Raw genomic sequence first — 25,357 nt, forward strand, 5'->3', positions numbered from 1 at the left:
ACCATTAATAAAACATTAAATGAAAAAGTCATGAAAGACTGGATCACTTTAAAAAAAACTAAATCATGCATTTCAATTACAATTTGCAGTTATTAATGAATCCAGAAATACTTTGAGAATTTGAGGAGTTCCTGTTTTTTAATAAAAATTGCATTGTTTTGCTTTGTTCTTTGGGATCTAGCAATGGAGGATTATGAATTTGTAAAATTGTTCCTCGGTCACTTTATTTGGAATAAGGTGTGAAGAGAAATGCAGATGAAACAAAATGGAAGAAACTGATGGTCATGATACCAGTGTCACTAGCTAGTATCAACTCACCTAATAATGTATTTAATACAAAACCAAAAAGATGACTCATGAGGAATACTTACCAGAAGTCACAGACAAGCAGTTCACTATTGGAGAGAGAAGCCACCCTTTCCACTTGTAAACTAAGGAATATGCTCCCCTCCATTGGTACTCACAATGAAAAAATATTAGGGGAGAAATGAGGTTGTGTGGTGCAAGGAACCCTGGACTGGGATTCAGAAGACTTGGGCCCCATTCTTAAACCTGCACAACTATGGGACCTCGGGCAAGCCACTCAGTTGTTTTCAATTTCCATATGTTTCCCCCTTTACACGTTCCCTGAATCCATGTGCATAACCTCAATACAGAATCTGCAAGGATATGAGATAATATAAATAGAGGCCCCAGGTTGGATTTTATGTGCTTATGTTATGTTAATTTAGTGTTAATCAAGATTGAAAATCACTTAAATTTGATTTTCATTTCCTGTATTAGAAAAGATAGATGTTTAAAGTTCAATGGATGGATGGATGTTTAAAGTTCAATTTAAATAATCAGTCAACTATCATCTCAGACCATGGCTCAGACCATTAAAACAACACTGTTTTTAATCAAAATATTGAGTTTGCTGCTCAAATAAATGGATATGTAATTGAATATTATGCTATATTTTCTGTTTTTTGGATCAACTATAACAAGTACATACAAGAAGATTAAATTAGGAAGCCATTATCTAATAACTAGTTGTCACATTAAGTTATAGACCAAAATAAAATTCAGAATATTAGTGTAGGCAACCTCAAATCATAAGAGTCAGGGATATTACTAACTCAGTGGTCTAAAATGAAAATGAGCATAGCATGTGGCATACATCCACTTCAGATCAGGTAACAGTACTCATCTCTCCTGTTAAATCTGGACTGTTCAATTTTTCTCTTTCCTTTATCCTTGACCTTTTTCCATCAGAAATACAGCTAAAAGAAGAATGTGAAAGAATGAGTTAAAAAAAAGTGAAGTTGGTAGAACTCCTAATAGGTATTCATTGGGGATAAAGGATGTAAAGTTAGTTAGTCCCAGAACAGAAGTAATTCTGGTGGTGGTGACAATAGGTACATATATGTGTGTGGTATGTGGACTGTGAGGAGAAAAAAAATAAGTAAATGCAACTCTCTTTTCTTGGATCTGGTTCATTCAAAACATGTCTCCTGAAGCCTAAGAAAGTATTAAAAGTGCTTAGAAAATAATATACACTGGAGTTATTATAAGATCTATTTCCCAAAAAATGTATAAACAAGGGTGATACCCAAGAAATAGGAAGCCTTTTTGGGAAACAGTGGCTAGGACACTGAGGTCCTGGCCCAGAATTTCATAATCAAGTATAATTCTTATCTCATTCCTTTACCCTCCCCACCAAAGTTAGGAAGGTAAACTTCATTTATCTAATTGCCCAGAGTAATTGCTACTCCCAACATGTTTCTGACATGGTCAGACCCATTATCTCCTTATTTGAGGATTTTGATCTCTCTGATCACTGCCCTAACACCACCAAATCAGATACCAAATCAGATCAAGGAGTGATCCGATTATACTAATGTATAAATGAATTTCAGAATTCCAGGCAGGTCCATTAGATTCTTATTATGAGGAACTGTTGGGATAAAATTTTCTTACAGGCAACAAAAATTTTCAGTAATTTTCAAAGCAAATGGAAATACAGAATCCATGTCTACACAGAGATAAATATAGATCATAAACCCCTGATTAAGGAATAACTATGATGTTTTTTGTCATTTTAAATGATGAGAAATGATAGTGATTTTTATATCAGTGAAATACAAGGTGTTTTAAAATCAACTCCATGTGTTCCTATATCCCCTTTCAATTATGATTAGTTACACTTACAAATAATTATGGAACATCAATATGTTGCAGTTTTAGGTCATTAACCACGAAAATTTAATTCCAAATACCACCAGCATTACTGTTTCCAATCATCATCTTTTACCAAACTAAACCTTTTTTAATTAAATACTAAATACTGAACACATCATGTTCTCTGTATAGAAAAATGACAATAATAAATAGAAAAAGCTTCTTGCTAACCTTGTTAAATAGGTTATTTGTTTAAAGCATGTATTAGGATTAATTTAAGCTCCAAGAAACTGTAGTGACAGACATTAATATAAAATACAATAAGGAAATATTTAACACCATTAACAGGATGTGATCCAAATTATACCCTTCCAAATGATCAATTAACATACATTTGTCATTTAATATGCCTAAAAAGCTTCAGTAAGATTGTTTACCCAAAATGACTATGGGAAAAACAAATTAAATGATATCATCCATTTTCAAATTTAGCTTTTGCACTTTTTTTTCATGCAGAGAGTTTTACAAGCACCGGAACATTGCAACATGCAATTTCAAGTATGCAAATCCTATTTTAAGGATTTATAAAACAATCTACCATTTTTAGTTTTGATTTAATATTTTCATAATCTTTTAACATATACCACAGACATGACAATGTGACAGATTGACAGAATTTGACAAAGCTGACAAATGACAAAATCTAGTACTTGTCACAAAAAAGTTAATAGAAGAGCTGTCTATGGGGATTTTTGTAATGGAGATTAAAAAAAATTATTGGAGGTTCAGAAGGCTATCTTGAAACCTATTTCCTTGTTGCTTAATTGTACTTTTAAGTACAAATGACTCAACTAAAATGGAAAAAATAAAACTAGAAGAGTGGTAGGCAAATACCAGGTGAAGGTTTGGGACAGGGAAAAGGAGATGTAGCTGGGAAGGAATCATGTTGGCCTGGAATCATGCTAACCTCCCTTACCTTCCCTCCTTCAGATAACTGATTTACTTCCTGTTCTTACTAATGGAACTATGAAAAATGCCTGCTGCCAGCTGCCTTATTTAATATTTCAATGATATTAATTTTGACCCTTTGTCAATAAAGCAAAATAGGACTCCATAAGACAAAACTTTAACATAACAAAATGACACATGAATTAGTTTCATAATGCTGATAAACTTTACTGACCATATAAATAAAGTTCATCAGTGATATTAGGATACATACAATATATATTAGTATATATTTTTCTTAAAAGAGAAAAAGCTAAGTGAATAGGCAGACATTTCTTTCTCAAACTAGGAGAAAGACAAGAGAAACAACAAAGGTTTACATTTTTGCTGTCCATCTCTATAAATTACATTCAGAACTTTGTTTCTCCACGGATGTAGAATCTGTAATTTCATACAGAAATCATTCCTAGTTTACAGTGCTTACTTTAAGATATCTGAGAGTTCTCAGCCAATCAAATTATAATAATTGGCTGGATAGCTAATTGCTTTCTTTTTAGTTAACAGTTACTAATTATCTACATATGTAAATATATAATTAGGTTACATATGGAAAAATGTGCTACAAATACACACACATTCTAATCACAAAACTACTGAACCTCAGATTTGAGAAAGAGCCTAGAAGTCTTCTTAGATCAATTCCTCTCTAAAACATCTGACAAGCAGTTATCCAGCTTTTCCTTAAACACTGGAAATCACCATCAGATATAGAGGCAGCTGGGTGGTCTAGCTGATAGTGCTGGAATTGGAGTCAGGCAACCTGACGTTCAAATCCTGCCTCAAATACTTACTAGTTGTATGACCCTGGGCCAATCACTTAACCTCTCTCAGTCTTTCAGTTTCCTAATCTGTAAAATGGAGATAATAATATCAACTACCCCATAGGGTTGTTTTGGGGATCAAATGAGATATGTAAAGTACAATATAAATGCTATTATAATGAATATTACTTATATTAACATTCATAATAATTTATTATCAGCATCGATCCAATTTTTTTGACGTCTCATTGTTGTAAAGATTTTCCTTATATCAAATCTACCTCTCTAGTCCTAGTTTTGTCCTCTAGGACTATACAGAATAACTATCTTTTCCATACAACAGATCTTCAAATATTTAGGACTATCATGTCCTGCTTTCCCACTGTTCAGGTTTCACTTTTCCGGGTTAATGAAACAAATATTTCTAATTTTTTAAAAACCATTCCTCATGACATGGTTTTGAGTCCCATCACCAGTCTGGTTGTCCTCTAGGTATGTGTCATACAGGACTAAACATAGAACTCTACATTTGGCCAGATCAGTTCAAACTACAAGTAGGACAATCATTTCTATGTTGAGTACAAAGTACTTTAATTAATTAATTGATTGATTAATTCTACTCAAGTAAAATCTTCAAATCTTTTCCACATAAAATTCTATCTAATTATGTTTTCTTTCTTCATAAACCTTGTGTTAATGCCACTGATATCCAAAACCTGCATATAGAACTTTATAACTCTTAAATGCCATTTTATTGATATGGGCATACAAATGTAATTCTTTTACTTATACATGGATAACGAGAACCTTTTATTCCCCTCTTTATACCAAAATAAAAAACCTACAAGCTATGGACAAAGACAACTCCTCACCATTATTTCCTCCTAATAGTATCCCCTCCATGCTATAGAGGGGAATGCTTAGACAGTCACTGAGGACTACCTGTGGCTGCTGTAGAAAGGAAAGCCAGACTCACTGTGAAGCAACTCAAATATTCCTTTTCAAAAGTAATGCCCAAGCCAGAGAAAATAGAAAGAGCTCTTTAAGCATCAAATTTTTAATAAAACACAATGTACTATTTTTATAGGCATGAATTTTTTTAAAAAATAGCTTGTTAGGAATATAATTTGTCAGCTTAAGCAAAAAGAAAGGAAAGCAAACAAATCAAAGTCACAGGGGTCAAAAACTGTTTTAAATGGAGGAGGGAGATTATTATTAGGGAAATACTTTTTTACCCAAACTCTCCCCTAAAATGGACAGCCTGGTTTATTTTTATTATGCTTCTTGCTTTCTTAACTGTAGAGACAGCTGTGATTGTTCTAGCTCTGATGAATAATTTCTCTCTTTCTCTGAAAATACTGGAGAAAATGTTTCATTTTCCATCTTATTTGTCATGTGACATGGAACTCCTAATTTTTGTAAAAAACTAAGCCATTTGAACAATCTTGACAAAAAATATTTTATATAAGAACAGTGGAACCCAAGGGATACCGGCTTATGAGTTCTGAAGGACCTATGAATCTCTCTCTCTCTCTCTCTTTTTTTTTAACCAAACTTCATTTCTTAATCAAATAAAAGGGATAGGATCACCAAACACAACTTAATAGGAAAAAAGTAACAAAAGGAAAAATTATGGCTAATGAATTCATTGGAGCTCTTTGAGGTAATCAGTAGGTAAGTAGATATCTACCTAGATCTTAAAAATGCCTCTCTGAAAGGGTTCTACAACATAGGCTGTGGTAAAAATGGAGCTACTGTTGGATATGGCAATATAAAGGACAGAGTTATTAATGGATCAGTACTGGGGCCCATTTGATTTAGCATTTTTCTAAGTGATCTGAAAAATTTACAGACAATCCTAAATTTTTACATACAGTGAAGAGCTAAACCCTTTACTATAAGCCCTTGGTTTCTATAAAGCTAGGATTACATAGTTTGCATTATTTGGTCATCATTATAAAGGTAACTTAAACTAAAAAAAAAAACGAAACAAACCAATATATTGATTGGAACAGGCATACCCTAAGGAAACATGGTTAAAAGAAAATCCTCTTTTCTGGAGACTTTTAATAGAAGGAAAACATAAACTTAGGGAAAATGTTTTATTAGGATTCTAGTTTTATAGCAACAATAATCAACAGAACCTTTCAAAAGGAGATGTTATTTCAGCTTGCAGTTTAATAAATGGAAGAATTGTACTCTTACCACAGTTTCCATTCTTTACATTCCTCCCAATCAATTCCTTCAGTTATCTGAACTGGAGCTTCAGGCCAGAAGGCAGCTCTAAGGCTTAGAGCACTGCCTCCATAGTGACACAAGTTCCTTTGGGCATTAAGGACTGATCGCTAAAGAATTCTTAGTGAGGGCAACATATCAATAAAGAAGGTGCCAACAGATGTGCCTGGTGGTGCAGGGGATAGGACACTCAGCCTGGAGTCAGGAAGACCTGAGTATAAATCTGGCCTCAGACACTAGCTGTGTGATCCTGGGCAAGTCACTTAACCTCCATCTGCCTTGGGTTTTCTCAACCGTAAAATGCAAATAATGCTGTGAGAGTTAAATGAGATTACATCTATAAAAGGCACTTAGCATAGTGCCCTGAACATAGACGACACTATTTAAATGTTTATTCCTTTTCCTACTATTCCCCCAAATACTCACTAACAATTTGTACTATTACCTCTTTCTTCCTAAGCACCACCCTCTCTTCCCTGGATATTTTTACCAAGCATTTCTCAGAAATAAGAGTACATTGGGGGCAGCTAGGTGGCACAGTGGATAGAGCACTAGCCCTGGAGTCAGGAGGACCTGAGTTCAAATCTGGCTTCAGACACATAACACTCACTAGCTGTGTGACTCTGGGCAAGTCATTTAACCCCAATTGTCTCACAAAAAAAAAAGAAAAAGAAATGAGAGCACATGATAAGGAATTCCATGCAAATTGGAGCAATTCTGCACTTCATATAGAGGAAATGGAATGGGTTACCAAAAAAGATACAAAAAGTGCAGAAAAATGAAATCATAATAAATGTAATACATTCCATTTTACTGTAACTTGAATTGTTTTGTTCTCTCTCTTTGTTTTTTCCTTTTCCTCTCTCCCTCCTCTACCCCTCCCATACACACACACACACACACACACACACACACACACAGAATTCTTTAACTTACCTCTTCTCCACTGAGATAGTAAGCTGAGAGAAGTCCACCAACAAAACGTATATTCACTTCAAAAACTGAAATTTCAGCATTCTAAAGGGAAAAATACATGAGTTTAGACAAAGAAAAATACATAGCTTTGCTATTTGCTTTCTTCTGGCATAATAGCTACCAATTTTTTATATATGAGATAATATAAAAATAATTTACAAGTCTATTGCTCTGAAGGTGAAAAAAATCTACTTAAGTGAATCAAAATACAATATTTTTAAAAGCCCCAAATCATTCTTTCTAATAGCAAGCTATCTTATGAAATACATCTGTTGATTATATTTCTCTGTTAAGAAGATCTAATAGGGCCAGCAATTTCAAATTCAGAAGCCTGAGGCTTTAGCTCCAGGATTAGAATTATTCCAATATTCTATTCATATCTAATTAAGCAACTTTTCTCTACCATCTTTTATCCATTCAACAGTCTGCTTACACTATTACGCATGCCTACTAATTCTAATGGAAGTTTAAACTTTTCACTAAAAAAAAAAAAGTTAGTTAACTTTTCTTAATACCCACTAACCTTAACTTACAAGCATAAGCTTTCCCCCCCTGCTATTATATGCCACTTATTCACTTTGTTTATACTGATAGGCAGATTTACATATAAGAAAACTTATGGGTGGATGTCAAGTTCATTGAGATTAGCAACATGTTCCCAGAAAAAAAAAATGGATATAATATTTAAATATATTCAACAACTAAATAATTATAAAAAGAAATTTCTAAATTTATGTACAGGAGAGAGATCCATCAGGTCAGAGTTTAGCAAAAGAATTATGAAATGAGGCTCTTAGTAAACTTTGTTTAATGGTGTTTTATCATCTGCAACAAAGACCACTTAGAATCTGATTAAGAGCATAATATATAAGAGCAATTTTTCTTTAAGGTACATCACTTGGGTTAAGAACACATATGAATAGTGTGTGAAAGCTTTTATTATGAAACTCTTATGTAGAAAAAGAAGCCGAAATGAATTTGTATTTGTTCTTCTAAATACATGATTTTAATTAACATTTTAAATTATTTTAGTAGAATACATTTAGCATTCCTGTATATAATGTGAGGGCACATCATTGAATAATGATGCTTAGAGAACTGCCCAAATTTGTAACTCATTTTGATGTCCCCAGTACAAATTAGCCTAGCACAAAGTAGGCTCAACACTGAATTTCTGAATATATACTATAAAAATCTGCACCAAAACTACAAAATTTAAAATTTGGTTTGTCTCTCCTTTTAAAAATCCAAAAGTTGGAACAATACATAATGATCCTATTACACATACAGATGCTATGAAGGTATGCGATTGATTTCCTATCTAGAAATGGGAATTTTTTTCCCTCCAGATCAGGAAAGAAAAATAAAAGACCCCCTTTTCTTCTGATGAAATTAAAATTTCTCTGTCTGATTTCAGGTTGGAGAATCTGTTTTCTCCTGACTTTACAAATGAAGGAAAAGATGGCCTTTCCTAAAATCACTTGGTTTATATGCCAGTGGCAGACCCTGAAATCTCAACTAGAAGCAAGTAACCAGCTCTTTAAAGTGAATAAGGGCCTATTAGATAAATTAAAGAACTAAGTACAGCCCTGAAAAAGGAAACTCCAACTTCTAGAAGAAAAAAAAAATTTTTTTACTTCTTTTTAAAGCAAGATTCAAGAGGGAGTGTTCTAGTTACTTTGCCTTTCTTCCTTGGTCCTCCTGGGCAAATGAAAAAGGGAAAAGTTATGGGGACTGATGAAATCTATGGAGTCATAAAATATTTTTTAGAGAAAAAGGCCCTTGAAATCCAGATTCAGATCTGGATGCAACCTGAGAGATTATGAATAACTCAGAATAATATTCTAGAATATTCCAGCAGCACAATAGTGGGAAGACAGTTGAATTTGGTGTTAGAGGACCGGGGTTTTAATTTCACATCTGTCACTTACCTACCTCTGAGATCTTTGGCTTCACTTCATCTCTTTCTACCTGAGTTTCCTTGTTTAGAAAATGAAAAGGGTGTAGGGGTTGGATAAGATAACATCTAAGTTACCTGCCAGCTCTGATCTTATTATGATCCACCTTCTGCGTTTTATAGATGAAAAAACTAAGACAATTAAAATGATTTGTCTAAAGTCATACACCTAGTAAGTGGAATATAATATAGGTGTCTCCAATCTGACATATAGATAAAAAATTTGGAGACAGGAGAGTTGGGCTCATTCCACTATACTGCCCTAAGAATTGTTCTTTGTTGCCATTGTTGTTTATTGTTGTTCCAAACTTGTGATTTCCTTACTTTCTTTGGTAGATTCCTAGAGTGGAAATTCCCTCCACTGGTTTAGGTCAGCAAGTATAATTACAATTTTAGAGAGCTGTCTGAGAGGAGAGTAACTTGCCACTGTTGGCTAGATATTATGAGTCAGAGGCAGATCATGAACTCAGGTTTCCCTCATTCCAAAGGTTGGCCCACAATTCACTATGACACTGTGCCTCTCAAGAACAAATTAAGCTAATTAATTAAAAATAATGAAACTTTATTAATAAAAATAAGAAAAATATCAAACAAAACCTTAATAAGGATAATGTAAAACTTCTCATTCAGCATCTAAATTAGCAAAAGAATAAAGTTACTTAATAAAAATTTATAAACTCGAGTTTTAACTGACTGGGTAGCATACAAAATCCTAAAGGGAAGCAACATAGAATTCTTGGTATCATAATGAAATATATAGCCTTAGTTTAATACTGAGTTTTTTCCCCTGAATATTCATTTTAGAAATAATGTATATTTAGTATAGTATATTATTAGCATAACAATTCACAATTACAAGATGCTTTTTAAATCACTTTATCACAGATGATGAAATAAGCCCTAAAAGGTTAAATAACTTACCCAAAGTCACAACAGTAAGTCTTAGACTCAGGACTTCTGATTCCAAACTCAGTGGTCTTTCTCTTATTCTATGGAATGTTAGTAAACATCTAAATGTTTCAAGAAAATGCAGTGATTTGTCCCAGTGAAATAAAGCAAGTAATTTGACACAGTTGTGCTAATTCCTTGAAACAATTGTGCAAACCTTTATACTTATTTAAACTGTCTGATTATCAGAATACTTCAAATCATATGATCTGTTATTTTATTAGTACAGGTTATGATACAAATCAGAACCTGAATATTCAGTAGGAAATCATAACAACTTTCCACTATATAGGAAAGAATATAGGTTTGGAGTCAGGAGACTTGGGTTCTGGTCATGTCACTAGTTGTATGACCATGGGCCAGTCACTTGACTTTTCCGAGCCTCAGCTTCTTCATCTGTAGAATGAGTTGTTTTTTTTAAACTTCTTATATTACTTAATTCACAGGACTGCTGTAGAAAGAATACTTTGTAAGCTTTAAAGTACAATAAAAATATAACCTGTAATTGTGATTTGCTGGGGCTAAAGTAAATAATCACCAAATGATCACTCTTTTGGCGATGAGCCTGTCTGTATTAGTTATGCTGGTCCAACATATAATTGGCTGGTTGGGAGAACTGTTTTCAGAGCCTTTTAGTTGGGCAGGACATGCCATAGCTGGCACTCCACGAACATAGCTTTTGAATATCCCTTGATGCTCCTATGAGTCAAAATAATCTTTTATTGCCCTCACAAATCTAATATAACAACCAAAACATTTTGTAGGATGCACAAAATTACAAACATGGCCATCAATTGCTTGGAGATTTTACTAAATTGAAAACTTTTTTTGATAGGCAATAGCATAAACAAGTAATTTTAGGAATGAAATCTTTCTTTTCTCCATACTGTAGCAATTTTATCTAAACATCTATTTTCTGCTCAACCATGTAATTTTTAGTTATCCTTTATATAGAAATAACTAAATCACTAAGAGTTATGATGCCTTTAAATAACAACAGATCCTCTGTATTTCTCCATGTTGCTACAATAGTGTGCCAGATCAATATCATTTTGAATAATTATTTCAAGCTCCATAAAGAAAGATTTGTATTCATGTTTCTTTACTTCACTAAATCTGTGACTTAACTGATATGAGTACTCATTCCACCAATGGATATAGCCATCCATCCACAGCTTTCATATCCTGCCTAATTCTTGCCCTTGTTTCCCCCCAGATAGTCCCCAGAGGATCTAGCCAAAGTACTGTATTTCACTCTGGGGAAAGCAATGTAGCAATCAGGTTGTGTATCTATAATCTCACAATCTCTTCTAATCATGTGTCCTCATTTCCTTTACACTACCCAAATCAGTCAATATTTATTAAGCACCTACTATGTGCCTGGCACCTTATTAAATGTTGAGGTTACAAAAAGAGGCAAAAGACAATCCCTGTACTCAATGAACACACAATCTAATGGGAGAGACAACAAACACACAAATATATACAAACAGGCTTCATAACAGGATAATTAGGAAATAATTAACAGAAGGAAGGGATTAGAAAGGCTTCCAGTAAGAGACAGGTTTTTAGTTGAGACTTAAAGGAAGCCAGGGAAGCTAGTAGGCATAGATGAGGAGGGATGGGGGACAGTCAAAGAAAATGCCCAGAGCTGAGAACATGGAATATTTTGTCTGTGGAAAAGCAAGGAGGTGATTTGTTAGTAGATTGTAGAGTACATGGTGGGGCAGTAAGTTGTAAGAAGACTGGAAAGGTGGGAAGGTCCTACATTATGAAGGGCTTTGAATGCCAAGCAGAGGACTTTGTATTTGATCCTGGAGGTGATAGAGAGCCACTAGCATTTACCGAGTAGGGAATCATGATTGGACCTGTGGCTTTAGGAAAACCACTTTAGTAGCTTAATGGAATGGGGGATAGACTTGAGGGAGGTAGAACTACTTTGCCTAGGACATATTAAATGCCTGTTGATTGACTGACTGCTTTCAGATTTGCAAAAATATAAGACCACCGGTAGCATATTTTTTTTTAAAGGATGGATTTTTGTGTTGGAGAAGAGCTTGTGATTGGTAAAAAGCACTGTGCAGTTTAAATGCAACCTAGCTTTCTTTCTTCTTGCTATAATTTGTTCATGTGCAATGTCTGTTTCAGATATTTAAATGTACTAACTCAATAGGCTGGCCACCAAACTACATATCATAATCTGGACAATATGCATTTGTAACCATTTGTTTCCTATATAAATGGACTGAAAGGCAAATCTTTTTAAAGTAACCATAGATCTCATTGAAGAGGCCCTATATTGTTCTGGGATTCCAATACAATATTTATTTCATTTTGTATACCTTTTTCTCTTCTAGAACTGTAAAGTTGTAGGTACTAATCTCTAAATTATATGTAAGCGCAATGCTTAAAACTGTTATCTAACATTTCCCCCAAACAACCTAAAAGGCTTTGAATAAATAATTTAATGTCACTATTCCAGTTAAATTAAAATTTAATTCAACAAATATTTATTAGTATCTACTATGCACAAAATTTAGTCATTCAAATATAGTCTTTATACTATTAAATAAATGGTGACACCATTAAAATTATCTAGGCACACAGTGGATAGAGCACTAGACTTGGAATCCAGAAGATTCCAGTTCAAATCTTGCCTCAGACATTTCCTTGGACAAGATGCTTAGCCTCCATCTGCCTCAGTTTCCTTATCTGTACAGTGGGAGTAATAATAGCACTTTGCTGTCAGTGTTGTGAATATCAAAAGACATAATATTTGAGAAGTGCCTTGAAAACCTTAAGGTAGTATATAAATGTTATTATTATTGTTATCGTTTACATCTACTAGGAACATTAGCATTATGTGTTTTGGAGTAAAAAGGGTAAAAGGAAAGGAGAAAGAATTCAACAAAAAGACTTACCCAAACAACTATAGGATTTTTTTTTCTTATTATTAATATATAGTTTAGAGGTAGGCATAGTGGTAATACAGAGTTCTGGGTCTGGGCTCAGGAAGATTTGGATTCAAATCTAGGCCCTGGCACTTACTGGCTTGTGATCTTTGACAAGACACTTAACCTTTTTGTCTTAAGCAACACTTAGGTAAGAAGTGGTACAGAAGTATCCACATCTGAACTGATAAAATCATACACTCTTCAAGTATTCAGTGTAATATGCCTTGTTAAAAATGCCGTACCTTAATAAATGGGAAAGCTAGGATAGTACTTTCCAGCCTAAACAGCCTAAACTGTACTCTAGAGTTTAAATTTGGCTACAGAATCATAGATAGGGATTAGAAGCAAAGGAGAGAGGAGTGGGGATAAATAAAGGGCTGAGCTAGGGGGCACAGAACATAGGAAGAATCTTTATACAAATTATTGGTTTTAAGAAACAAACAACTTTGGTAGAAAAAGTTTTGTGGATTATTTTAAAAATGTTTCCAGACTAGTCAAAGGAAGAATATTATATTCCCAAACAGAGGTTTATTAAGATGAATTAATCTCTAATTAGTAGAATGTATAGAGAAAATATTTTAGAGCAAATATTTGAGACTCCTCTCTACATAAATTAAGCTATAAAATAGTTGTGCCAAACTATTGTGACAAAAAACAAATAACAAGGAATCAGTTGAGTTGAAGTATTTGGTTTTATCCTCTCTTCCTTTGCTTTCAGTGAGTATTTACCCCATGTTGCTTAGTAGGGGTAGAGTTTGGAATGACACAATAAATATTGAAATGTCTAGTAAAAAAGGTCTTCAGTCTAGAGTGAGTTTAGCTCAAAGTTTATTGAATTGGATGTCAAGATATGGTTGTGACCTAATCAGTCAGTTATTTCTTTCCATCTAACACAGGATCTTAGGAGTAAAAGAGCGTGTAGTAGGAAAAAAGATAAATAACAAACAACAATAAATAATTAATGCAAAGAGATAGCACAGGATAGTGAAAATGACTCAGGATTTAATGTCAGGACTAGGTCTCAACCTCCTACTTTGTTACTTGCTACTTGTGTGCCTCAGGCATATGACTGATCTCTCTGAGCTTCAGTTTTCTTATTTGTAAAATGAGAGAGGGAAGTGGAATGCGATGTTCTAAGACCTCTTCCAGATCTAAGACATATGCTCCTCAGAATAAAATTTCTAAAATAGCACCATCATCATCATCACCATCACCATCACTACCAGCATTTATAAAGCACCTTTAGGTTTGCAAAGTGCTTCACATTTCATCTCTTTTGATCACTCAGATGTTCAAAAACTTTAAACAGCTTTCTACTGTCTACAAATTAAATTCTAAACTCAGCCTTATAGATAACCTTTCCCACAATCTGGTTCCAACCTACTTTTCCAACCTTTTGGGGTGTCTTCAGGGACTCCTTTCCAATGTTCCTTCCATTGTTCCTTTTCCACATTGTTGCTCACAAACAGTCAGGAATGTGTACACTATTTTCCTCTACTATCTCTCTTATCTCCCTTTCACTACTAAATGTCTCAATAAAGTTATCCATATCCATTGCCTCTGCTTTATCACTTTCACATTCTCCTCAATCCATAGTAATTTGTGTTCCTTCCTCACTATTCTATGGAACTTTGTCTCTCAGAGATCATCTATAACTTCCTTATATTACCAAATCCAAGATTGTTTTTGAAGTTCTCGACCTACTTGACCTCCCTGCATCATCTGCTGACCACTGCAAAGAATCATGGAATTCTAGAATTGGAAAAGACATTAACAACCACTCAGCCCAATTCATATCCAAAAAGGGAATCTCCACAGTACCAACTAGGTGGTGCCCTCACATACATACTAGTTGTGTGGCCTTGGGCAAGTCACTTAACCCTGTTTGCCTCAGTTCTTCATCTGCAAAGTGAGCTGGAGAAGGAAACGGCAAATCACTCCAGCATCTTTGCAAAGAAAACCCCAAATGGGGTCATGATGAGTTAGACACTGCTGAAATGGCTGAACTACAACGACAACTGAACCATGTTTATCAGTTCCTCCAGCCTCTGCCTGGAGACATCTAATAAGGGAGAAGCCATTATCTCCCAACCCAGACCATTCTACTTTGTAGAGCTCTGTTAGGAAGTTTTTCCTGACATTAAGTCTAAATGAAGTAGCTAGGTGGGACAGAGAATAGTGTGAGACTCTTGAGTGAGGAAGACCTGAGTTCACATCCTGCCTCAGACAATGACTATATGATACTGGGCAAGCTGCTTAACCTCTTTGTGATCTGGTTTCATCATCTATAGCACCCACGCGCCTCACAGGGGTGTTGTGAGGCTCAATCGTGATAATATTTTGTAAAAAGCATTGCAAACCTTAGTGCTACATAAATCCTAGCTATAAATTATTCTCTTTGAAACTTCATCCTGTTGGTCCTGGTTCTGCCCTTGATGGCCAAAAGAGAACAAGTCTAATCTTTCCTCCACATGACAATCATTCACACACTTGAAGACAAGTATCATGTTGCCTCTGAATCTTTACTTCTGAAGGCTGAACACACAATCCTTTCCACTGGGCATCAGATGTCATGTATACAAGGTCCTTAACCATCCTGTCTTTCTCTGGACAGTTCCCACCTTACCAATCGTTCTTAAACTGTGGTTTGCAGAAATGAATACAATACTCCTGGATATGTGGTCTGACTAGGACAAGGTACAGAAAAATCATGCCCTTCATAATGCAGCCTGAAAGCTGAATTCAGTTCTTTGGTTGCCATATCACACTGTTGACTGACTGAACTTGTAGTTCGCTAAAATGCCCAGATCTTTCTCAGACTGCTATGTAAACATGCTACAACCACTATATCCTTATGAAGTTTATTTTTTGAACCCAATTGTAAAGTTTTATACTTATTCTTAACTGAATTTTCTCTTAATAGATTCACCATGCACTGAAACATGATGTAGCAGATAGAGAACTATCCTTGGAATCAAGAACACCTGGATTCAAGTCCTGCCATACTGGTGGAAAGATTCTGGGTGATTCACTTAACCTCTTTGTGCTCTGGCCAATTCTCTAAGAATGTGATTTTCAGAGAAGGCACAGTCTGCCATTGACAGTGTCCTCCTCAGGGGTTTTCAAGACCTGTGAAATCAAAGTTCCAATCCTTATCCAGATCTGTATCTAGATTTAGCCCAATGCTCTGGCCAGTCAAGAACTTTTTGATTCTACTTCTGTCATTCAGTATTTGAGCTATCTTTCCCAGCTCTGAGTTATCTGTAAATGGATATGCATGCCACCCAGGCCTTTATTTAAGTCAGGAATAAAAAATTTAAACAACATTGGGCTAATTATGGACTTCTGGTTAAGACTGCTGGGTTAAAGGTCATATAGAGACCCATTCTCCCACTTTATCACCCCAGCAGTGATAAAGAAGATCAGACTGAACAATGACCAAGAAATTTAAAAAGAAATATCAGTAAGCACCTTCAACCAACTCAGGACTGCACAACAACAACAACAACAACAACAACAACAACAACAACAACAAAGATAGCCAGAAGTTGTAGACATTGAAACAGTAGTGGAAAACCAAAAATACACCAATGGTGAGGGCCAATGCTTTGCCTTGAGGAATGGAAGGACAGAAGATATTCTCCTTTGGCCTGGCATCTCGATCAAGGAAGTCCCAAGGGGCACAGACAACCCAGTGCCCTTATGAAAGAAGCCCTAGGGAGGACAGAAGACCACTCAGAGTCTGAATGGGAAGTCCTAGAGGGGTTGGAAATGGTTACATTCTATGGAAGCCCAGGGAGCACTAAAGCCACAGCAGTCTGACTGGGGAAACCATAGGAGGAAACAAAAGACCATCAAATACCCGGATCAAGGAAGATTTGAGGAAGACAGAAAACCACTGCAGTGCCCTAAGCAAGTAAAATCAATTGCAGAGTTCTGATTGGGGATGATGTAACCTGCCGACATTCTGAACACAGGCATAATAAGGGAAATGGACGTCAGTGGCAGGAACTCAGGAAAGAGAGGTCAGAAAAAAAAGGGCCTGATAACCTCACCTAAGATGGCAGGCGGGAGTAGAGCCTGGTCCTAGAACAAAATTCCAAATGAGAAAATGAATCTAGAGCATGAGTAAATAAAAGAAGACATCCAAGATAATGGAAGAAATATTAGTCAACAATTGCCCAAGAAGAAAAAAAAAACAATAAAAGAAAGTAACTCTACAACAACTATAAGGAGAGCCTCAGAAAGAAAAAAAATGGTTTAGCCACAAGGATTGTAAGAATACTTATAAGAGTACAAATAAGAGATAAGAAATGAAATAAGATCTCTTGAGTAAAAATTAATAAGAGAATAAAATAGCTCAGGACAGAAGGTTAAAAAAAAAACTTATACAATTAGCAGACTTCCTAAAAACTAAACTAGACCAAAAAGAAATAATTTCATGAGACACTAAGAAATATTAGAACAAGATCAAAAGATTGAAAAAATAGAATAAAATTTAGGTATTCAGCATAAAAAACAACATATCTGGGAAAATGTTTGAGCAGAGATATTTTAAGAATCATTAGATGTATTAAAAACCATATCCAACCCTGCCCCTCATACAATATTTCAAAAAATCATGAATGAAAACAGCCTAGATTTATTAGAACCAGAAAACAAAGTGGATATAGGAAGAATTCACTCAAAGAAACTCTAAAATGAAAACTCCTAGAAAAGTCATAGCCAAAATACAGAGCTTTCAAGTCAAATAAAAAATATGGCAAGCAGATAGAAAGAATAAAGACAAGAGCTGACTGAGTAAGAACTTTGAAATGAAAACACAGGAGAAAGATAGAAAATTAAATGCACTTTACCAATTAAAAAAAGAGAAAATTGTTCCTTCAGAATACTAATGACTTTAGGTAATAAAATGAATTAAATAAGAAATTGAGGAATTAAGGGCAGTTTTTCTTTTTGAGGAGGTAGTCTTAAAAGGAAAGAAAAGAGAAGGAAAAAGAAAAAGAAGGGGAAAAGAGAAGGAAAAGGCAGAGAAGAAATGATGAAAAAGGGTAATTACTATTCCCCACAATTGGATTATGAGAAGATTACCAAAAAAATAGGTGGAATAGGAGATCTTTGAGTGTCACATGCCTAAACCAGAAAAAGGAGGATTGAAAACATACACATAGCCACACCTCCACCCTCTTCCACCACCTCTCCTCATATACATTTGCATAAGGTTTGGTTTATGAAACATTCAACTAAACAGGAAAATAGGCAGAGAAAGAGGAGATTTTTAAGAGGGATGAGAATAAAGGAAGCACAGAAAGCATCAGAACCAATGATGAGGTATAGGTGAGGGAAAAAGAGTAAGAGAAATAAAGTAGAAACATATTGCTTTAATTAAAGATCACTAATATTGGTCACTACTCTTTTCTTTCACCACCTTTTCTAATGTAAAGGGAGGGAGAAATATGATGTAGGAAAATAATTAGGAATCAGAAATGTAAATGTGAATGGGATGAACTCACCCAGAAAACAGAAGAGGATAATGGAATGAATTAGAAAGCAGAGCCCAACAATAAGCTGCTTACAAAAATCACACTTGAAACACAACAATACAAAGAGTTAAACTGAGAGATTTAAGATGAATTTATATTTCAGGGGAACTAAAATAAACCAAGATAAAAATCATAATATCAGACAAGACAACAGTAAAAGTAAACCTGGTCAAAAGAGAAAAAGAGGGAAATCACATTATACTGTTCATGCTGCCAATTAAATGGTATCAATACTTAATATATAATCTCAAAATGGTATAGCATCTAAATTCATATATGGAGCTGATTTAATTAAAGGTAGAAATAAACAGCAACTTGATAACAGTTAGGGACCTCAATGTACATTTAAGGGTTGAATAGAACTTTAGATAAGTTAGATATGTTAGCTTTGCAGTGATTAACGAATGGCAATAAAAAAGAATATAAATATATGCAGTTGAGCATAGAATCTTTACAAAAATTGGCCATATAGTAAGGCAAATCAACCTTATCCATAAATATAGAAAATCAGAAATACTAAACACAATAAAAAATATAATCAATAAAGGGCTTTTGAACAAAGGATTTAAAATTACATGGAGATGAGTTAATTAAATCCTAAAGAATTGATTGATAAAGAACAAGTCATAGAAACAATATATAATTTCATCAAAGAAAATAACAACATTGAGACAACATACCAAAACTTTTGGAATGCAGCCAAAGTAGTCCTGACAGGAAAATTAATCTCTAAACACCAATATTCACAACAGAGAGAAAGAAGAGATCAATGATTGAGCATGAAACTAAAACAAACTACAAAAGCAACAAATCAAAAATCTCTTAACAGAAAAAGAGAAAATTTGAAAATCAAAGAAAATATTACTAAAATTGAAATAAAAACCATTGAACTGAGAAATAAAGCTAGGAGTTGGTTTTCTAAAAAAAAAACCTTAAAATAGTTAAATGTTGTGAATCCAATTAAAAAAGAGAAAACCAAATTATCAGTATCAAAAATAAAAATCAGCATTCACAACAAATAAAGGAAATTATTGGAACCTATTTGCCAAGAAAATAGTAAATGAAATGGGTTAGTATTTATAAAAATATAAAGTGCCCAGATTAGTACAAAAAGAGAATTTAAATAACTCAATCTCAGGAAAAAAAGTAATTGAGTAAGTTATGAATGAATTTCCAATTTTTAAAAAAGGACCTGATATATTTACAAGTGAATTCTAAGTGACATTCAAAAAACAATCAATTCTAATACTATAGGAACTATTTGCAAAAATAGAAAAAGAAAGGATCCTACCAATCTCCTTTTATGATACAAATATGGTCTTGATACCTAAACCAGGGAGAGACAAAGAGAGAAAGAAAACTATATACCAATATCCCTAATGAATACCAATGCAGAAATATTGAACAAAATTTGGATTTATAGACAATGCATGATTGGTTTCATAATAAGAAAACCATAAACATAAAAGGCTTAATATTAATTAAGCCTTTAATTATTTATTTTTTAATTTTAATTTTAATTATTAATTAATTAATTAATAACAAAAACAACAAAAATCCTAAGATCCTATCAATAGATAAAAAAGCCCTTTTGTCAAAATACAACATCCATTGCTGATAAAAATATTAAAAGCACAGGAATAAAATGAACCTTTTAAAAATGTGATAATAGTATCTCTAAAACTAAGATTGAGTATTACATATAGCAGAGAGAAAGCATAGAAATCTTTGCAATAAAAGGGATAAAGTAAGAATTTCATTATCAACATTACTATTTGATACAGTTCTAGAAAAGCTTGCAAAATAAGTAAGACAAGAAAAAGAAATCGAGGGAATAAGCATGCTAAAAGAGGAAAGAAAATAATCACTTCTTGAAGATGATCATGGTATTCTTAGAGAATCTTAGAGATTCAACTAAGAAATTAATTAGAATGAACAGCTTCAGTAAAACAGCAGGGTTGTAAAATGAACTCACAGAAATCATCATCCTTTTAGTGTATTACCAACATAAACCAATAAGAAAAGCTAGAAAGAGAAATTGCCTTCATTAACTACAGAATGAACACAATCGGTAGGTGTAACTACCAAGACAAACAAAAGAATTGTAGACTACAACTACAAAGCACTCTTTACCTAAAGGTAGGTCTAAATAACTAAAAAGATTATTAATTGTTCATGGTTGGGCTGTGCTAACATAATAAAAATGACAATACTATCTGAATTAACTTACTTATTCAATGCCATACCAATCAAACTACCAAAGGATTACTTTATAGATAGAAAGTTTTTTAAAAATCCACCTAGAAGAGCAAAAGATCAGAATTTCAAGAACCACATTTTAGAAAGTGGAAATGGGGGCAGCTAGCTGGCACAGTGGATAGAGTACTGGCCTTGGAATCATGAGGACCTGAGTTAAAATCCGGCCTCAGACACATAATACTCACTAGCTGTGTGACTGTGGGCAAGTCACTTAACCCCAATTGCCTCACCAAAAAAAAAAAAGTGGAAATGAAATAGACTTAACATTCCCAGATCTCAAACTGTACTGCTGTACTGTAGTCATCAAAACATATTAGTACTGATTAAAAAAAGAGAAAAAATAATCATTGGGACAGATTAAGAACAAGATTTAGAAGTAAATGGATATAGTGGAATAGTATTTGATAAAGCCAAAGACAGTTTCCACTGCAAAAAACTTACTAGTTGAGAAAAACTGCTGGGAAAAATGGAAAGCTGCCTGGTAGAAATTAAGGTTAGACCAACTTTTTATACCATCTGTGTGGTTCAGTGGATATGGCACTGCACTTGAACTCAGGAGACTATGAATTTGAATCCTGCCTCAGACAATGACTAGTTGTATGACCTTCACAATCTTCAAGGTTCTGTCCTAGTTCATCTTTTCTTCTTTCCATATATTCTCTCCCTTGGAAATCATTTCCTTGGCTTCAGCCACCACATCTATGCAAATAACTCCTAAATATTTATTTAGTCTTGACTCTGCTTGCCTCCCACATATGAAAACTTGGTGTTACCTTTGACTCTTGTCCCTTACCTACTTCTCATAATTAAGCTTTCACCAATTTTTGTTGAGTCTGTTCCTACATCATTTCTCAAATCCATTACATTCTTTCTATTCCACCATTATAAGACTTCAGCACAGGCCCTCATTATCACCTGCCTGGACTACTACAATAATGTCCCAACAGATCTTTCTATCTCCACTCTCATCCCTCCAATCTATGTTTCATACTACTGATGTACTTATCTTTCTTCTGTATCTATTTAGTTACATAACTCTCTCCTTTGGAAAAAAAATCTTCAGTAACTTCTAACTGCCTAACAAGTAAAAGGTAGACTTGTTTGTCAGGTATTCAAGGTCTTCCACAATCTGACAACACTCTACATTTCTAGCTTCATCTCATCATAAATATTTTAACCTAACTGATCCCCAAACACTTCCTTTGCTTTTCTACTTCCATGCCAGGCAGTATGGTATGGTAAATAGAATAGGGAGTAAGGAAACTCCAAGTCCAAATATAATGTGAGATAATAAATTTGTGATCAGGGGTAAGTAATTTAACTTCTCTGGATCTCTAAATGTTGGACATGATGGCTTCACAGTACTTTCCAGATCTAAATCTATAATCCCATTATATTTTGCTTATGCTTTTCCCTGTGCCTGGAATTTCCTCTTTTCCCCACTTCATCTAATTTAAAGCACTTGCCCACATGAGCTTTGTTAATCCCATTAGCTGTCTTCCCCCTTACTACCTCACACAATACTTTGCTCTACATCTCTCTAATAGACTGTGAAAGCAGGGACTATATTCTTATCTAATTTTTTAAATTTCCTAGCATCTTGCCCAGCGTTCCTTCAGAAACAGATGCTTAATAAGTATGTGTTGAATGAATGAATTGATAAATGCTTACAGAGGGAGCATGGCAATAGGGAAATGATTATGGAGTTTAGAATTAGGAAACAAGTCCTAGTCTCAGCACTGTAATCTTAGTTACTACATGTGGCCTTGGGGAAATTACTTAACTTGGTCCTCAGTTTCCTAATTAATAAAATGGAGTTTGTAATATATTCTTATCTACCTCACAGGGTTAGTATGAAGAATAAATGAGATATGTAATGTATGCTTTGCAATTGTAAAGCCTCTGCTTTGATAAAATGTCACATATGGGTGAGCTGCTATAATGCCTATCCTTCCAAGACCTAAGTCAAATCTCACTTTCTTAGTAAACCTTTCCTTCCCAATCATCCCAATCTGAAATGACCTCTCCCTTCTTTTTATAATGGCTATGACAATTAACCCCATACTATTTTGTGATATCTCCTCCACTGTTATCTTGATTTTGTGTTTGTCTTTTAATGTTAACTTCCTGTGGTAGGTCATGTTTTTATCTAGACCAGAGATTCTTAACACTTTTGTGCCATGGACTCCCTTGGGCAATCTGGCAAAATCCAAGCACATTCAACAGCCATCTACATAGCACTTTAAGGTTTACACTATGCTTTACATGTAATCTCATTTGATCCTCCTAACAATTTTGGTCAGATTAGTGCTATTATTATCCCCATTTTATACATGAGGAAACTGAAGCTGAGAGGTTGAGTGATTTGCTCAGGGTCACACAGCTAGTAAGTAGGCAGGTTATGAACTCAGGTCTTCCTGATTAGGAGTCTAGAGTTCTAGCCATTATTCTATCTAGCTGCCTCATCCTACCTAGCTCCCTATATTACAAAGGTAACTGAGAGAAATGATTATTTCTCTCCTGTATTTAATAACTAGTTATTGACTCTGAACCAAGCTTTTTCTCCTTTTCTACTTCCTCATCTAGAAATCAATCACTGCAGGAAATCTTTCTTAAAGATTTACCCAGGCCAAGATCTAATCAGACATTAAACTAAATTCTAAATTGGGGCTGAGAGGATTCCTGCTCATCGTGTTTATTTAGATCGGTCTGGGAAAAATATTGATTCTCCCTTTTGTCAGACAGGTGATGTGGAAATTGATAATCTGACTGAGATTTGGGTGATCCAAGTCTTATACTCCAAGACTCTCACTGTAATAATATAACTCAACCCCTTATTATAATATTCATTCTCATTAGTTGTTAACCAATCAGAATTGATTGACATTCTCAGGAACACCCACTCTTCCAAGGGCACATAAACTGTAAGCTCTCTGCCATGAAGGGTCTTTGGTTTAAGAAAAAGGGCCAAATGACCATCCTTTTGTTAATACACATGCTGGCATTATTAATAAAATGATTAAATAACCAAGAAATTATATCTCAAATTTTAAAATGCCACATAATCAATTATATTGAAATATAATTATCAAACAATTGAAAACAAAAAGCCCATGGGCCCCAGGATTAAGAACTTCTGATCTACATTGTAAAGTTCCTGAGGATAGAGACCGTGTCATATTAACTTTTATTCTTCATACTGCATAATATATAGTGTCGTGCATGTAGCAAGAAATCAAAAAAAATAACTGCTGATTTGTTTTTCTGTGAAAGGGATGGATGGAGAAAGCTGAAAGAGGAACTCACAGTTATTGAGGGCATAAACCTTGAAAAGCTATGAAGAACAGAGAGACAGATTGGGAATAGGAACACAGACATGAAAGGGAAGCTAGTTAATCATAATTAACATTAACCACTATACTTAGCCTCAATTGATCATTCTCTAGTGCAAAATTCATTATAGGACAGACCTTGAATCTGTCCTCCAGTTTGGGATTTCACTGATGAAAGATGCTGTAAAACTGTTTCAGCTACTCACAGGTACAAATCATTCCTATGAATTTAAGTTCCTCTTGAAGTTATTTGAACTATATACTATTGATAATGCAAACACAGTCTGGTTATTATGTGGAAACAGACTCCTCTTTTCCAACTACTAATTTCTCAGTTCTTATAATTTTCCCTTCTTTGAACTGGATTGATGACTTGGAAACCTCTCTTGGAATTAATAGGAGGATGTTCAATTGCCAGGACAAATTTTAATTATTGAGAAGTTTTTGTACCTAATCTTTCAGAACAAAGTTTACGTTCAAGTTAGAATACACATTATGTTCTTTCTGCTTTTTTATGTAGGGACTTCCTGTTAACCAGGAGAACTTACTGTGAAACCATCTCTCCTACTCCAGGTACAAATCATTCCTATGATTTTAAGCAACTTTTGAAGTTATTTGAACTTTGTACTAATGATAATGCAAAAAAGTCTGATTATTGTGATATAATTAAAACTCAATGAGTTTTAGTTATTGGTAATATAAACCAATGAAGGGCATTTATTATATGCATTTTCATTATCTATGAAATACTAAATTTGCCAAAATAGTCCCTCATTAAAATATCCCTTTACAGTAAAAAAAATACAAATTCAATTGTATTCTTTCTAATACAATTCCCATTTTTATTTCTGCTAAAAAATTTTTTAATATTCATAAACCAAGCAGAAATGTGTTTGTCTATGCAATAACAAATTTTCGTTGAAAATGAAACACATTTTTACCTTGCTTCTTAAGTCAGTTTTTATAAGGAAATCTTACTCTTTTGGATAAAAATTCATTTTTAACACAGTCTATATTTTTGGGAGGGAAAAAGATGGAAATCACACTATAAGAGTATTTAAAGTTTTAACAACAAATAGTATTATAGTTTTAATAAAAAAAATCTAGAAAATGCTATTTAAGTGTTAACTAGGGGAAATCCAGGATTAATTTATTTGGAAAGTACTTATATACTACAGCAGAAAAAAGAAACAAAACTATTATCTGCCTCACTGAAAAGTTATTC

General features: G+C 34.1%; 1 protein-coding gene across 1 annotated transcript in view; it reads right to left on the reverse strand.

Moving 5' to 3' along the window:
* Window positions 1-25,357, reverse strand: part of MAN1A1 (mannosidase alpha class 1A member 1) — a 173,689-nt gene that overhangs the window by 95,944 nt on the left and 52,388 nt on the right. The window contains exon 5 of the mRNA XM_027848653.1: window positions 7,101-7,181. Within this exon, the coding sequence (XP_027704454.1) occupies window positions 7,101-7,181 (81 nt within the window). The remainder of the gene's footprint in view (window positions 1-7,100; window positions 7,182-25,357) is intronic.

Source organism: Vombatus ursinus, unplaced genomic scaffold (genome assembly GCF_900497805.2).
Source record: "Vombatus ursinus unplaced genomic scaffold, bare-nosed wombat genome assembly UNPS02006779.1, whole genome shotgun sequence".
Taxonomy (NCBI): domain Eukaryota; kingdom Metazoa; phylum Chordata; class Mammalia; order Diprotodontia; family Vombatidae; genus Vombatus; species Vombatus ursinus.